The sequence below is a fragment of the Genypterus blacodes genome, unplaced genomic scaffold (genome assembly GCF_046128005.1).
Source record: "Genypterus blacodes isolate CSIRO-AG114 ecotype Tasmania unplaced genomic scaffold, CSIRO-AGI_Gbla_v1 ptg000044l_1, whole genome shotgun sequence".
NCBI classification, from domain to species: domain Eukaryota; kingdom Metazoa; phylum Chordata; class Actinopteri; order Ophidiiformes; family Ophidiidae; genus Genypterus; species Genypterus blacodes.
Window position 1 is genome coordinate 7,632,510 of NW_027466857.1, and position 15,171 is coordinate 7,647,680.

At 39.7% G+C, this 15,171-nt stretch overlaps 1 protein-coding gene across 4 annotated transcripts in view; it reads left to right on the plus strand.

Annotated features, from left to right (window-relative positions):
* The window catches only part of diaph2 (diaphanous-related formin 2), a 326,344-nt gene that overhangs the window by 202,548 nt on the left and 108,625 nt on the right, over positions 1 to 15,171 (plus strand). For all 4 annotated transcript variants that reach the window (XM_076149017.1, XM_076149018.1, XM_076149020.1 and 1 more), the window contains 2 exons: positions 2,902 to 3,141; positions 8,661 to 8,790. In XM_076149017.1, the coding sequence (XP_076005132.1) occupies positions 2,902 to 3,141; positions 8,661 to 8,790 (370 nt within the window). The remainder of the gene's footprint in view (positions 1 to 2,901; positions 3,142 to 8,660; positions 8,791 to 15,171) is intronic.

Below are 15,171 nucleotides of genomic sequence, written 5' to 3' on the forward strand. Positions count from 1 at the left end.
CCCTTGATAGTTGATGGTAAGCGATGGGTTTATTGTGTGGAGAACCATAATAGTCCAAAAAGACCCCAGATTCCAGGTGCTCTCTCGCTCTCGCTCTCGCTCTCTCTCACACACACACACACCTTGTCTATAAGACTCCCAAATGAATGGAAAATGTTACCTCCCTCATAAGCTGCTGAGATTTGCACCCGGGTCAAGCAATTACAAATGAACAAATTAACTCGCCAGGCCAACACCCCAGTTAGGCATCTTGGGTGGTTTAAATGCTGAGGACTGCTCCCAAACTGCTGACCGTGCTGTTTTTTGCAGCAAATAGGCTGGGAGGTTTCCTTTGACAATCAAAGGAATTTATTTCCCCCTCCACAGTGATACAGCACATTTGACTTTAACATTTTTAGTCATATAATGGATTAAATTCTCAATATCATGCCTGTTTCAATGTATTTTGTAAAGATCCACACATGGATCTTTGCAAAAAGGCGACATTGCTTTCGACTACATGATAAATGGCTGTTTTTCATATCTAACTTCTGTCTTTGTGTGTCTTCCTATTGCCAGTCATGTAGAGTGGAAGGCAAGGAGGGTGCCACTGTCTACCACACACACACACACACACACGTGAGAGAGAGAGAGAGAGAGAGAGAGAGAGAGAGAGAGAGAGAGACCAGGGTGGAGGCAAGTGGTCTGAAGTTTTGTCACAGTGACTTGGTAAATGACAGCAAAAGAGAGCATGCCTCACTGATGTCACTTGTGTGGCAGTCCAGTGATTTCCCTCTTACATCCGGCACCCGGAATATGACTACTGTACTCAACAATGCAACGGTTTGCACGCTCCCTCAGCTTGTACTCGCACTTGCAGCTCTTCTAGTGCAACTGCAACTACACGAGAGCATTAATAGCACGCGATCCAAACAGCCCACCCAGAGTTCCCCGTCAATACTTTAGCTGATGGGAGCTTTTATTTGCCTCATCTTTTAGGAGATGTAATGAAGCAAAGGGTGACAGTTTACCTTGTGACGTCACCGATGTTGTGATTATATCCCTCCCCGCTGATGAAGTAGCTCTCAACGTGCAGCCCTTTGGCTCCCCTGGGAAATAAGCCACGTTCAAACGTTCCTCTGCCACAGCTGTCAACAACTTGCTTGCTTTCATTGTGTTTTCTCCTTATTGTGTACAGACAAATCAATTCGTGTGTGTGTGTGTGTGTGTGTGTGTGTGTGTGTGTGTGTTTTGGGTGGGATGTTGGTGTGAGCAGAGGAGGAGTTGCTTGATAGACAACTTGGTCATACACATGAATAAATCTAAGCAGCATTGGAACAGTGTGTGTTTGATCTGAAGGCTTCCTCTAAGAGCGTATTATGCAGACATCTGCACAAAGTGTGTGTGTGGTTGCTGCTTTGCCACATAATCTACAGCCAAAACCCTGTTTGTTGTAATGTTATTCCTTTTTCACAAATGGGTTTCCTCTCACTCACTCTCTCGCTCTCTCTCTCTCGCTCTCTCTCTCATTTTACCTTAATTTGTTTGTGCTTCAGTGATTCCACTCATAAACAAAGCCACAAGTGGTAGTAACACACATTAATCTGGGAGTTACGGTGATTAGTCCCCGAAAAAATATGTTTAATGTGAGATTTCCTCCTTTATTCCAAAGTTATCAGGAAGGGGCAGAAAATGGGTTAATCCTGTTTGCTAAACAGATTTGATGCCAAACACAGTGTAGCTTGCAATTCATTAAAGCTGTTGTTGCAATATTTACACGATGGTTCAGGCAAAGTGGTGTAACTTTTACAGAAATGTATATTTGTTCAATTTATTAAAGCGTGATGTGGCTGTGTTGAGGCAGAACAGGAAGGGACAATAGCAAAGCAAACAGGCAGATGGTGTAGATAAAATGGTAACTATACAAAATGAAGTCAAACTAAGGCGAACGCACGAAGAGGTGCAGGCAGGGAACGCATTGACTCTGACACTAACAGGCGAATATCCAGGATCAACACACCGAGAGCGGGCAGACACCAACTGAAGTATGAAAGGCGAGGCACAAATCAAAATCATAAAAAAAACACAAGCATGCTAAGGTCAGAACACAGAACAGAGCTAACAGACAGAACAAAGGCCAAACGGCTCCAGCTACGGTACAAGACGATCTGGCAGAGACTTAAGGTGAAATTGGCCGGTATACAGGAAACGCGTGGGGACTAATGAAGGGGATGGGAGTCATGTGAGGGAGTCAGGTGGGGGACAGGCACATCTGAAATGAGAGAGGTGGGAGTGAGCGTGAACAGACAAGTTAAGTGGATTGATACATCTGGACGGTTCAGACTTCACCATGAGGATTTTTGACATTAAAAGCAGCAGAATTGGAGGATAGAAACCTGTGTATTGGCAGTAATATGTTTTTATGTGGGAATAGGAAATACCTGGCAGGCTTCTCTTGAATTGTCCTGCAAGTACAAGTTTACCTGTCATCTCAGTCACTTTCCTTTGTGCAAATGCATTTAAGTATAGACTGTTCCTATAATGGGAGGCGACACTACACTGACTGCACCTGGCACTGTAAGGGTCACTTTAAGTCTCTGCGCTCTCCACTCACTGCAGGTGCAGATTTGTGCAGGTGTATTAAAAGAAGCAGTGGCAGTTTGTTGCAGGGGGTCATTTTGCGGGGGGAAATAACACCATCATTGTTTGAAAGGCCTTTAAAGAAATGTCAGTCAGAGCAGTTAGACGCTCCCTGGCTGAAATGTGTGCACATAATACATCAAATCTTTTCGAAAGTTAGGACAGCGAAAAACTTTCTCTTCACATCCTCAACTTACAAATTGTTTGACTAGCCATTACAGAGCCTTGGTTATTTGTTTACAGCCAATATAAACGTCAATCTTTTTCTCTTTTAATCCCCAGATGAGTTCAGTGAAGCTCCTTCGGCCGCGCCTCAACAGCATTCTCTTCAAGCTGACTTTCGAGGAGCAAGTGAATAACATCCGGCCGGACATCATGAACGTGACGTTCGCCTGCGAGGAGGTGAAGAAGAGCGACGGCTTCAGCAAGCTGCTGGAGATGGTGCTGCTAGTTGGCAATTACATGAACGCCGGCTCGAGGAATGCCCAGACGTTTGGTTTCAACGTCAACTTCCTCTGCAAGGTAACTCGTCACCACACACAGATGAGCAAAGGCCTGGTAATGTTGATTCATGTTATGTGCAGTTTCTCACAGGGGATTACTAGTTTTCTGTCTAACTTCAGCCAACAGCTCTTCTCTTAAGTGCTGAAACTGTGGAGCACAGGGAAGTAAATAAAGCATATATTTCCTGAATAATCTATTTTTCCCTGTATACTTTCCTGGATCTACAGTAAGTGTGTCGCAGAATTTGTTGGCTTGATGTGTGAAAATGATTTTGCTGTGGTGAATCCAGTGTGCCTTTTGTATTCTTGCAAGCTGAGTGAATCACGGTGAAGTGTCGGTGTGTAGAAACTGGTAACACTTCGAGGGGCTGATTGGGCCATTATTGATGGACAAGAAAAAATATCAGCTTTCTCACTTTAGTCAATCAACTAAATGGCCCCCTTGGTGGTGGGTCTGGGAAACATAATGGGCTCATCAGGGAAGAGGGGGTGGTGATGGGGGATGAGGACCAAGGGGAAGAGCACAGGCTGACCCACCTTTGCCTTCCACATTCAGTTCTCTGCTCTGGCTCATTGTCCCGCCAAGGACACAGCAATCTCCCGGGGGCTGGTCAGGTCAAGTATAATCAGGAACCTGAATAACCACTGTGCTCAAGGGCAGCGGTGAGATGGTGGTGGATTTTACCTCAGCATAGTGTGGTCTGAGCAAACAACACCACAGCTTGGTATTAACTTCATCATTCTATTATTAAAGTCATGAAATGCTACATAAGATAAGAAGTGTCTTTTATAATAAGTAACTGGAAAGAAAATTATCAAGTAAATGTGAACAACCATCTGCCATGTAATTAGACAAGAACACAACATTAGATTCCTCTCAGCTTTAATCTATTGATGATAAAAAAACACATTCACACTCTACATAATTAAGTCCACATATCAACAATTTCTGTTCAATTTATGTTGGGCAAGCCTGGCAGTCTGAGTAAGAGGCACTTGATTTCTAACTGGGGGTTGTTTACCCAACGAATGTGTGCCCGTGTGTCCTCTGAGAGGCATTATGTCAAAGTAAAGCTTTCAAAATGAATTTTATAGCAAGGAAATCACCATCACTGTCATTCTTGGCGCACAGATACACAGTACAAGCGTACACAACAATTATTTTATAAATGACACTGGGGGTGGATTTTCTCTCTGCAATAATCCTATATTACATGCACAATGGCGCCCTGTCTTTGACAAACTAAAAACCATGCCTGAAATCTAGGTACTCTAATGGATTCAGATCTAAAAACAGTCACAATCAAATCAGCAACGGAATTGGCGAACTGTCATCTTATAAACAAAGCAAGTCTTAGAGGACTCGTGTCCTAACAAGACAAAGGAAAAGACTCAAGACTAAAAAAGAGCTGTTTGGAGTTTTAACTACGAAATTTGAAGACGTTACACCAATTCTGAAATCCCTGCATTTGCTCCCGGTTTGTCGGAGGAAATGATTTTTGCTAAACTGCTGCTCGTCTATAAATCTCTAAATGGTCGAGGGCCAAAATACATCACTGAAATGCTTTTACGATGTGAACCCTCTAGACCTCTCTGGTCATCCTGGACCACTCTGTTATCTGTTGCCAGAGTCAAAGTAAAACACAGAGAAGCAAAATTTAGTTACTATGCAACAGATAGCTGGAATAACTAACAGAAGATTTGAGACTTGCTCTAGCACTGACTACTTTCAAATCCAGACTAAAGACGTTTATGTTCACCATTGCACTCTGCTGAACTGCAAACCATGCACTTTGATAGAAAAACGACTTTATTGTTTAATCTAAATTATCTGCTCTGTCCACAGCAGTGAAATTGAGCAATCAGAGACAGACAATCCTTCTGTTAGTGTGAGAGTTGCATACTCCCATCACCACTTCCTGTTATTTATTAGTGAATTATTGTGTTATTCGCTTCCCAAGTAGATATTTTAAGTGGGCGTCTGTTGGCTTGCAGTCTGGCTTCCAGTCTGGCTTGCTACTCAGACCGCTTAATGTATTGGAACATATTATAGTAAATAGTCAGGGGTTTTTACATCAAGGCAGTTCATTTTCGAAGATTGAATGAATGAACAGATTTATGTGAAGAATTGGTATCGATGCGCACCCCGAACCATTACTCCATTACAACAGAGTATGAGATGGATCAATGCTGTAGGCATAAAAAAAATGGCGGCTATAAAATCTCTCTTCTCAAAAGGAGATTTAAATGGTAAACGGTATTGAGATACTTGGAGATCTCTAGATATTTCAGAGCTGCATTCATTGAAATTCAACGTAGGTTCCAGGGGTTATATTAGTATGTCAGTCACTGTTGCCATTCTGCACACTTGTCCCAATAGGAAGGACAAAGGAATGACAATTTTGAACAAAAGTCTTGTACAAGCACCTCTCCACCCACAATCCAATAACAATTTAATGAATGTCTGAATACTTAGGCCTTGAGTATTGAAGGTGTCCCAAATCATCCCATTAAATCAAAGTGCTATATTTTCACACAGGTAGTAATTCATTTTCCCTCAGCCCCATAAGTTACAGCTTTGTTGGGTGCAGCAATCCTGCCATGCTAATTCCACTCCTAACAGCCTCTGACAGCCACATGGCAAATGTTTCCTTTTTACTTGCGCATCGTCTAAAAGCAAGATTCACTGTGCCTCTTTTGGCATTTGAGCTGGCATCACTCGTGCTTCTTCCATTAAAGCATTTAAGGATGGATCACACAAATACAGCACTATTTAAGTACGTTTGATCTGCAGTCCATTTGATCTACCACCGCATGCACAGCGTTGTGAAATCACCTGCCGCAGAAGAGCTACGGTAAATAGCACAGGGGTATTAGAAAAGGGAGGTTGTGGTGCGAGATAGAGCCTTGAATTAACTTGTCTTTGATTCGTAGAAATTAATAAAGAGCAAGAATAATAAAGGAGCAACCCCTCCTTCCACAAATGGGAAAAAGAGATGTAGTTTCATACTAATGTAATACTTCACAAGCAGTGGACTGCCATAGATCCGTCACTCTTTTGATAGAACATTTACAGTGTAGATTTGGCTGCAGTTACCTTGGAACTCTCCCGAGACGTTATCAAACTCCTTCACTCAACACCTGTCTCTTTCTGCCTCGCTCTCATTGTACTTGTGTTTTATAAAATATCTTTTTTAACTGATTATGTCATCCCATCTGCCACTGCAGCTTTAATACAAACCTAACCTCTACAAATACCACCTTGAGCCTTTCTTCTTTTGCTCGGTAGAAGCCCCAGGCTCAGGTAGGGGCAGCGTGATACTGGATTAAGTAGCCAAGTGCTAATTACTTGCAAATTGCAAGTGAATGAGGTGCTGCTCAAATTTGGCCCAGTGTTGGCAAAATAAGTAAAATCCTCATACCATGGCAAACATACCCTGCTGCAGCCTAACAAATATCTACTCAAGACAAAATGGGGAATGGATAAGATAATGTGATATAGATTTTAGGCAGTTTCACATTTTCAACTTGCTTCTGTTTAAAACCGATGAGTATATACCTAGGATAGCTTTTCCATAAAGACAGTGGAGCCATCTCTCTGGTCTTTGTCCAGTCTTGTTAGCGTAAAGACCTCACAACACTAATATGCCTGTGGTGCCATCATTTTTCTGATTGCCTAATTACCTAAAGCCACATGGTTTCTCTGCTTAGATGTGACCTGTTGCAGCCAATAAATACCCATCGTGTTTCCATCTGCCTCCTCTCTGTGAGCACAACTTGAAGGTTCAAGTCTCTATGATTACAAATTTTTACACTGATGAGTTTGTAATGTTTTCAATAGTTAAAATGAATACTCTTTGAATGCTATTTTACATATTTATCACCTATTTCTAATATGAACAATCGTGTTGAAGTCAGAGAAGGACTTTGTGTGTTGTAATGACTATTTGGTGTCAACAATAAAAATAAATAATCAAAATCTGTGAAATTAGATTGTGATTTCCCACTGTGAGCAAACAATTGATCATTATCTGATGGAGGATGTGTGATTGTCTGTGAGGATAAACACATTCACGGGTGTCTGTATGTATGGATGTGCGTCTTTCTTGTGCACATGTGTGGATATGTCCAAATGCAGTCTGTTTACAGTCTGGATTTTGTCATTATGAGTACACAGAGGTGGGCTGTGCTAATTAGCTCTCCCAGCATGCCGTTCGAACAGCATGGCAATCATGGTGGGAAATGAATATGTAACAAGTTTCATATTCACTGAAGTGGAGACACTGGATCCTGTGTGTATGTGTGTGTGTTTATAGTTACCTGTAATTAGAGTGTGTCAGTTATCATTTTGTATTTTGTCTTATCCTGCCTTCATTCAAGCTGTCATTTGATAACAGGTCGACAATGATTAACAGCTAATTCGTGTTGCCTCTTACATCATTTCCCATATAATCTTGTGGGCCATTTACCAATGAAAGGACATAAATAGACATAGACATAGCACTTTCTTCAAACATTTCTTTCCCCCTATGATTGCTGCCTGCCATCATGAAAGCCCCAGAGGATACTCAGCTCTGTGGAAATAATGACTGAAAGTATAACAAACAAAATCTGACACCCGACATGAACCTGAGTCTGTTTGTCCATCAATGGGACGTGTTTAGTTAAGGATCAAATTCTCCCTTATATTTGGCTTTTGAAAATTCAAGTCTGCCCAAATTGACTCGCTATGCATATATTTTTACATATTTAATGCTTCATGTAATAAATTATACAGTCTCCCATCCTTTTAAATTGAGATTTTCAGATTTTCAACTCTGTAGGAATGCAATGGAGTACGAGATTCCGTCTCAATATGTTGCTCTCTGCCCAGGATGAACTTAGAATATTAGATGGGTTTAATGAGCAGAATAGATTATATGTTATGTGTCAAAATTTGTGATGTTTGATCATTTTGTAACACCCCACAATGACCAAAAGTTGAACAGTGTGAGAAGACATTGGACAACTTGGTGAATGAGTTTGTCACAATGTTGGCCTCCTGAAGTATGATATAGATTTTATTGATTCTATTTTTGTCTTTATTATGTTTCCAGACAAATTTCAACTGTTTTGCGTGCAATCCAAAACTGTAATCTATATGAATACAAATGAGGATAACCACATTAGATTTTTAGTGGTAATGAATTTACTTTTTGTATGTGGGAGGAAATGTAAACGCTAAATTTGAGAATACTTTACTTTATTATTTGTGTAAATCAAGAAGGGATATATGGCTGAAAAGTTTGAAAAACGTCTCTAACCACGGGCCATGAAGGACAGAGTTTATAGGTTTTCAGCCCAATCAATGTTACATTTCACGGATCAGCATTTATTTTCTTACAATTTAACAAAATGTTTGCAAAGGATTTGTCTTGAGGCGAGATGAAAAAAAGGGATGCTCAAACCAAAAGCTGTGAACTTGACAAGTCAATTAGTGTAAACTTTCGTAATAATGATCTATCTCCTCTCTTTTCCTTTTTTTTTTTTCTTTTTTAGCTTCGAGACACTAAATCCATCTCTAACAATACAACACTTCTTCATTTCCTGGCTGAAAAGTGTGAAGACAACCACCCAGAAATCCTGAGGTTTCCAGAGGAACTTGAGCATGTGGAGAGTGCTAGTAAAGGTACGTCTCTCTCTCTCTCTCTCTCTCTATCTCTGTGCCACCATATAGAGATGATTATATTATGCATGTAATATTGAGGTATATCAGAATTTGAAGATGCACTGATACACATTTATCTTGCCATTTAGTGAGGCTGTGTTTGATTTGCATTGCTTGGTTTCTATTGGTTGTTGGACTTGATTGGTCAGGCGATTCCCTTTTCCTTCTCACTGGATGCAGGATTGATGCAATGAATTTGTGTGTGAAATCAATCACAATTTTCTATGAATTTCTATTTATCTGGTTTAACTGTATACTGGTTAATTTAGTATGATCCTCTAGTGTTTATACAGTCTAAAGAAAACCATCATTATGCACTTGAAATATGTTGGATCATCTTATCAGTAACCTCAGACGTCAGAACATCTCAAACAGCTACAGGATCCATGTCACTGTCTACATCTACAGCAACCTTTGAACAATGATGCCAGGTTCGTGTTTTCTTAATTGTAGGTTCAGTAGAACAAGCTCTGTAGTTCTGGAGAGTTGTGATGTATCGACTCCTATTCCGGTAGTTGGAACATTTATGTTAACTACCTCCATAGGGAAATATTGTCACAGCAGCAGCAGTCGTGACAGGATTCAGCAGGAGAAACAGATATACAGCGGATCAGCACAAAATCCACATGTAACAGATGATGTGTTGAGGATCACTTGGTGCCAGCAGAAAAATACACACTTAGAAGTGGAAGACCTGCTTTTGGAGAGATTTTATGTTCTGCGGTACAACTTCCTATGGCTGTATAGCACACTTAGGGCTGATCTATAGATTATCGCGATCCCCTGGTATGTCTTTCTACAATCTGGATGATTGATGACTGCGTATAGCCAAAGTCAAACTGCAGACGTCTCTTGATATTTCTAATACCTCCTGGAGAGGACTACAGTTTTTAATATAAACACACAGCTACCAAACGACATGCATAAATGAATTTCTATTTCCAGCCTGGATTTTATTTATTTGTTTATGATTTAATATGTGCAACATATTTCCATTCTCCACTTATAAATCCCTTCCCTTGATGACAGCCAGAATCCTCTCTTTGTGACAGGAATAGAGTTGTTTGTGTGACCGTGTTGTCATTCTGCCTGTCAATAAACTAATTCCGCTCTAATTCTATTCTCAAGCATTGGGTGGAATCCCTGCAGGCTTATTTACTCTGTTAGACTCGTAATTGGTTATTTAATCTAATTCAACTAATTATGTACTTGACTGAGGCTGCCAGCCATTGTTTAAGTGGACTCAATAGTCTCCGTGTATATATTTGGACTTCTTGTATATATATGTTCCAAATTCTGAGTGATATCAACAATGTCACTGGAATCATTTATTCTAGAGACGTGTCAGTTAATTGACTGCGACCGGTAAATGGCTTTCTCTTGGAAAAGCCCTTTGGGGTTATTTAAGGAGTAGACATGCAAAGAATACAATTTACTGGGTGCACATCATGCTTCCCTTGTTTCATCGCATACAATTAAACCGGCTTGTTCAACCAGATACAGTAACATTGAAGTGGAATTTACTTTTCTGAAGGGACCAGAGGAAGAGTTTGTTTTTGACGTTTGACAATGACCTTATGTTTTTACTAACATAGATGCTGTATTGACTTGTTTTCTGTTTACTGTGTGGTCAAGGCCAGGAAAAACTCTTAAAGGGATAGCAACACAGGCATAACAGTGCAATGTCTAACAAAACAACATAGACACAGAGTATCAGACAATTCAACTTTTTGTTGAAATTTAAAATCAAGAAGTCATCATGTATCACAAATCAAAGCCACATCTATTACACTTTGAAACCTCCTGCTGTACCATGTTCAGTGTACTTTGCAGTCAGCTGTCATAAAGTATTTTAAAAGTTTATATACGATACATGTAACAAATGGAATATACTGTACAATCTGTATGCCTTTAATGCTCGTCAACACTTCCTGAATGAAGCTCACAGTGAAAGCTTTGCAATGAAATAGTGCTGCAAGCTTTCATTGTGAAGCAACGACAGGACATTTTACAGCAGCTGAGAACATTTCTTAAGAAATACTCTGGACATGGAATCACACCATTCAATAGAATCTTTTTTTTTCTGCCACACATATCAAATCCGCTTTGTGGTCGATCCCAAAGGAACACAGTGAAACCTTGCACTGGCCCCACACATAGTATAAGCATTAAGAATAGTATTTACCCTGTGAAAATACAGTAAATGAAACCAAGTCTTACACTAAACACATTAAATATAACTTTCCTCTGCTTTGCTTTTATCTCATGTGTAATCTAATACATTTTTAATCATTAGCTTAGTGCTTAAACTGGAGTCTGGTTTCTTGCAGTTTAGTTGAGTGGTTGTTTGTGAGTCACACAGAGCCATCTTCATTACCAATGTGTGTAATTTCCCTTCTCCAAGAGGTCGGCGATAAACACAATAATGTGTGCCGCCCACAGGTATTACAATGTATGTATTACCTCGTTCCCTTATTTTTTATTGACTTATAATCAATCAGAGTTTTGAAGAAGATTGCTCTAACTAAGGCTTGTAGAGGTGCGGCAGTAGCTTACCAGAAAGCTGCCAGTGACGAGTCAAATTGCAAAACTATTGACTGTGGTTAGAAGTGGTTCACTGATTATGGCTCATTGATAAGCGCAATCAAGGCCTCAACAATTTTCCCTTTGGAAATGAAAGCTTTTCCAACCTCTGATTGGCTACTTTAATCTTTAAGCTTTCCAGTCCTTCCACATCACCACCGAGAATGGGATTCGTCAGCATGTTTGCACAGCTTCACATCCACCAATTTACACAGTGTTTCCTTCGCCGCAAGCATTCACAATGGTATATTAAATCATGCGCCTTTAAACTCAAATGTGCATTTATTCTAGAAGAATGATTGCTAATCACAGTTAACTGTATCAGAGTATATGCTGTTGTTGGTCTAGTGCCGTTTTATAGCATTTTTACTGCACTGGGGACAATAAGAAACCTGATTTAGTTTTTATAGTCTGTTGATATGACACACGTATCAATCATCAACCTGTGATGTATCTTTTCATATTTAAGTAATCATTTGCAACTCCTGCCAGAGTTGTATACCGTAGCATCGAGTCATCCCTGACAAAATGGCACTGTTATTTTCTGGCTCATAACTTTAAGCTAGAAAGCTATAGATCATTGTCATCGAGTAGTTCATAGCAATCGAGAGAATGCTTTAAGCTCTGCTTTATGTTAATGACCTACATTTAAAACCCATGGATTTTTGATAAGTGCATATGGAAGTTGGACTGAAACAGATGAATCTATAACTTATTGTATCCAAATGCAGCTTGAAGACTAATAACCATTAGTAGTGGTAGCAGTAGTATTATACAGCTGTGTGGACTCAAAAGAGCAAAATGTGGACACAACACATTTATAAAAGGTATTTCTGTGTTTTTAAAACATTAGTGGAGGTGAATAATATGTCTAAAATGAAAAATATGAAGTCTGCTGATGGTTTTCGGTCAGTCTGGGTGTGTCAGGTCACTATCAGATGTCTTTGAAATAGAGACACGCATTGATTGACCTTAATGGCTCCACTTGCATCATTCGCCTCAGCACTATCAGCGTGCACACACTGATAAAAACAGCTTGCTTTTAGTTACATGGTGTGTACACTTTGTCAGTCAAAGTGCATGTGTGTGTGTGGAGACAGAAAAAGTGGAACAGGTCCAAATTCATATGTAACAATGGTCACTATGATTTTAAAGGGCCATGTTAAAAAAAATCTCAGTTTGTTTAATTGTAGCTCCTTCATCATTGTCGCACCGTTGTTACATCAGCTGTCCTTCAGCACAAAAAGACTTGATTTATGTAACTGCACGCTGTCTTCTGGGAGCATTCTGGGGACAAGGAATCCAGGTGAAAATCATTCTGAGCTGATTTGCAGTTTTTAAAGGACGCAGCCATTTTGGGTGAAAGTCTAGCTCTTTTTTTTGTGGTAGAAAATTGAAGTTAAAATAAATTGCAGTAGGATTATTGGTGATGGCTCTAGAATGGAATATTCACATACAATCTTGGCCCTACTTGTCAAATACAGTACTGTTCTGGATATATGGGTGTTCCAAAGAGAGTGTGGGAGGTGTTGACATATACTGTATGTGTTGGTATACACTGCATAGCACTGGATTTCTGCATATACGCTTTATTAGTTTGTCTCTGCCTCATGTATACTTGATTTACCTGATTGCTCTAACCTTATGCCAAGACAAAAAAAGCTGATTAGCGAGCAATCAAGCAGCATGCGGTTGCCCTGCTTGCAGCAGCATTAAAGTTGCCATAAAATGATCAGCTGTATCTGGTGTACGGTTACACTCACTACACTGCACAGAAGGCACCAGTGACGAAGACGCATCTTACTGTGAAGGGGAGTTAAAGGGACATGCAACAGCGAGCACCACTTCTAATATATACAAAATAAATATGAAAGTGTGTTTCCTTCCAAATGAGGTACATGAAAGAGATGACAATAAATTCAAGTTCAAATTAAAGTATAATGTATCCAAATGTATAGATTCTCACTGAATCAAGTTTAGACGAGATAGATTTAAAGCGAATATATTCATTCTATTTATGCTACAACAAACGCTCAAGTGAATCCCAGAGCTCATAACGTAATACAGATGAGCCGTGAATGAAAAACCTTGGGTCATAAAATGCTGTTATCAAATCCCACCTGAGGATATGATTAAGCCCACTCTTACATGGCTAAATTAGCTGATTGTTTCTGTTCAAAGGGTTTCCATTCCCTACAGAGAGAAGCGAGTCCATAAGTGGTTATTCAAACTTACCCTTGGGTCAGTGAGAACGAATTCACTGCTGTATTTTCTTTTCCCCTCTTCTCCAAAAAGCATCGATTGAAGACTGCTGGTAAAATCATTACAACCTGAAGATCGCACAAGGTCGAGAACGTGGCAATATTTGATTTTGTGAAAAGCACTTCATAGACTGCGTGAAGTACTTTTACAGAAATGACTGTTATGAAACTTCATGCAGTGACACAGATCAAATTGATCATGTATTAATTGATTAATTTGTGTTTTTACTGAGGCTAAATATATTTCTGTATATTGATTATAAAATGACAACTCATACAACGCACCAGATTATAGAAACTACATTATTAAATGTTTTGCAATATGTAACTGCACTTGCACTGACAAAACTAAATTATTATTAGTTTTTATGTTATAAGTAGTAGTTGTAATAGAATACTTTTACATTTTAGAGATTAATTCATTAGTCAGTCAATCGGAATTAAGTCATTAAAATGTTAGTTACCTCCCTGCATTACATTTGGTAGACGACTATCTTTTTTTTCATAATGATGTAATATTTCCTCCACTTCTTCTTTTCCCAATAACCCACCCAACACTGATCCATTAAAGCTTTCTCTAATCTTAGTCCACACCATCACATTTTGTGCACACTAAACACAACGCCTGTGTGTTCATATATGATGATTAAAAATTGATGATTTCCCCTGGTTACTGGTGGGAATGTGGCAATGCGTGGAAATTCCTTTCAGTTATTTAGTTAGTGAGCGCTCTCCCACACACACACACACACCAGAAACAGAAATTTTTACTTAATATTTAAATGGATTGCAGCTGGCACTACTATGCCCAGCCACCGATCCTTTTTGTCTGATTTTGTGTATTTGGATTAGAAAAACTATTAGTGCCTTTCAGACAAGACACTTTTTCACCTGAAATATTTTCCAGGTATTTCCAACTCAAAACAAACAGTTTATAACTTGTTTTGAAAGTTGGAATACAATGCAAGCGGTGCAGAGTCATGAGCAGTGGCAAATTAAGCAATTGGAAATGTGCTGCAGGAATCAGTTAACAGGAAGTGAGAGTCCCCTGCAGCGGTCAAACTGTTTCATACATCAGACTTGGTCTCGAGTTGAAACGGGATCCCTCCTCTTTTGGGATGTTTATAGTTCATCGAACAAAGACGAAGTCAGTTATTGGTCATGTCGAACTTATGGCTGTAGAATCTAAACCTCATCACATCACAGGAGTGTTGCGTCACTACAAAACGAACGCCATTTCTAGATCTTTTGAGTGATCTCAACTATCTGCCTCTCTGTCTGTTGGACTGTCCGTCTCTCTCTCTTTTAAACCATTTAGTGTGTTAGTTCAGAGAAAGTGTAATAATGGATGTTTAGTCTTTGATAAAATCATTTGAACTGTAGTTATAGAATCCGGTATTTTCATACCCCTGACCTCATCCTAGTGGCTGCCGCAGAGCCGTGAGAGAAGTGTCATCGGCCAATTTGACTTGTTAAACCCTCCAGAGATGAATATGTG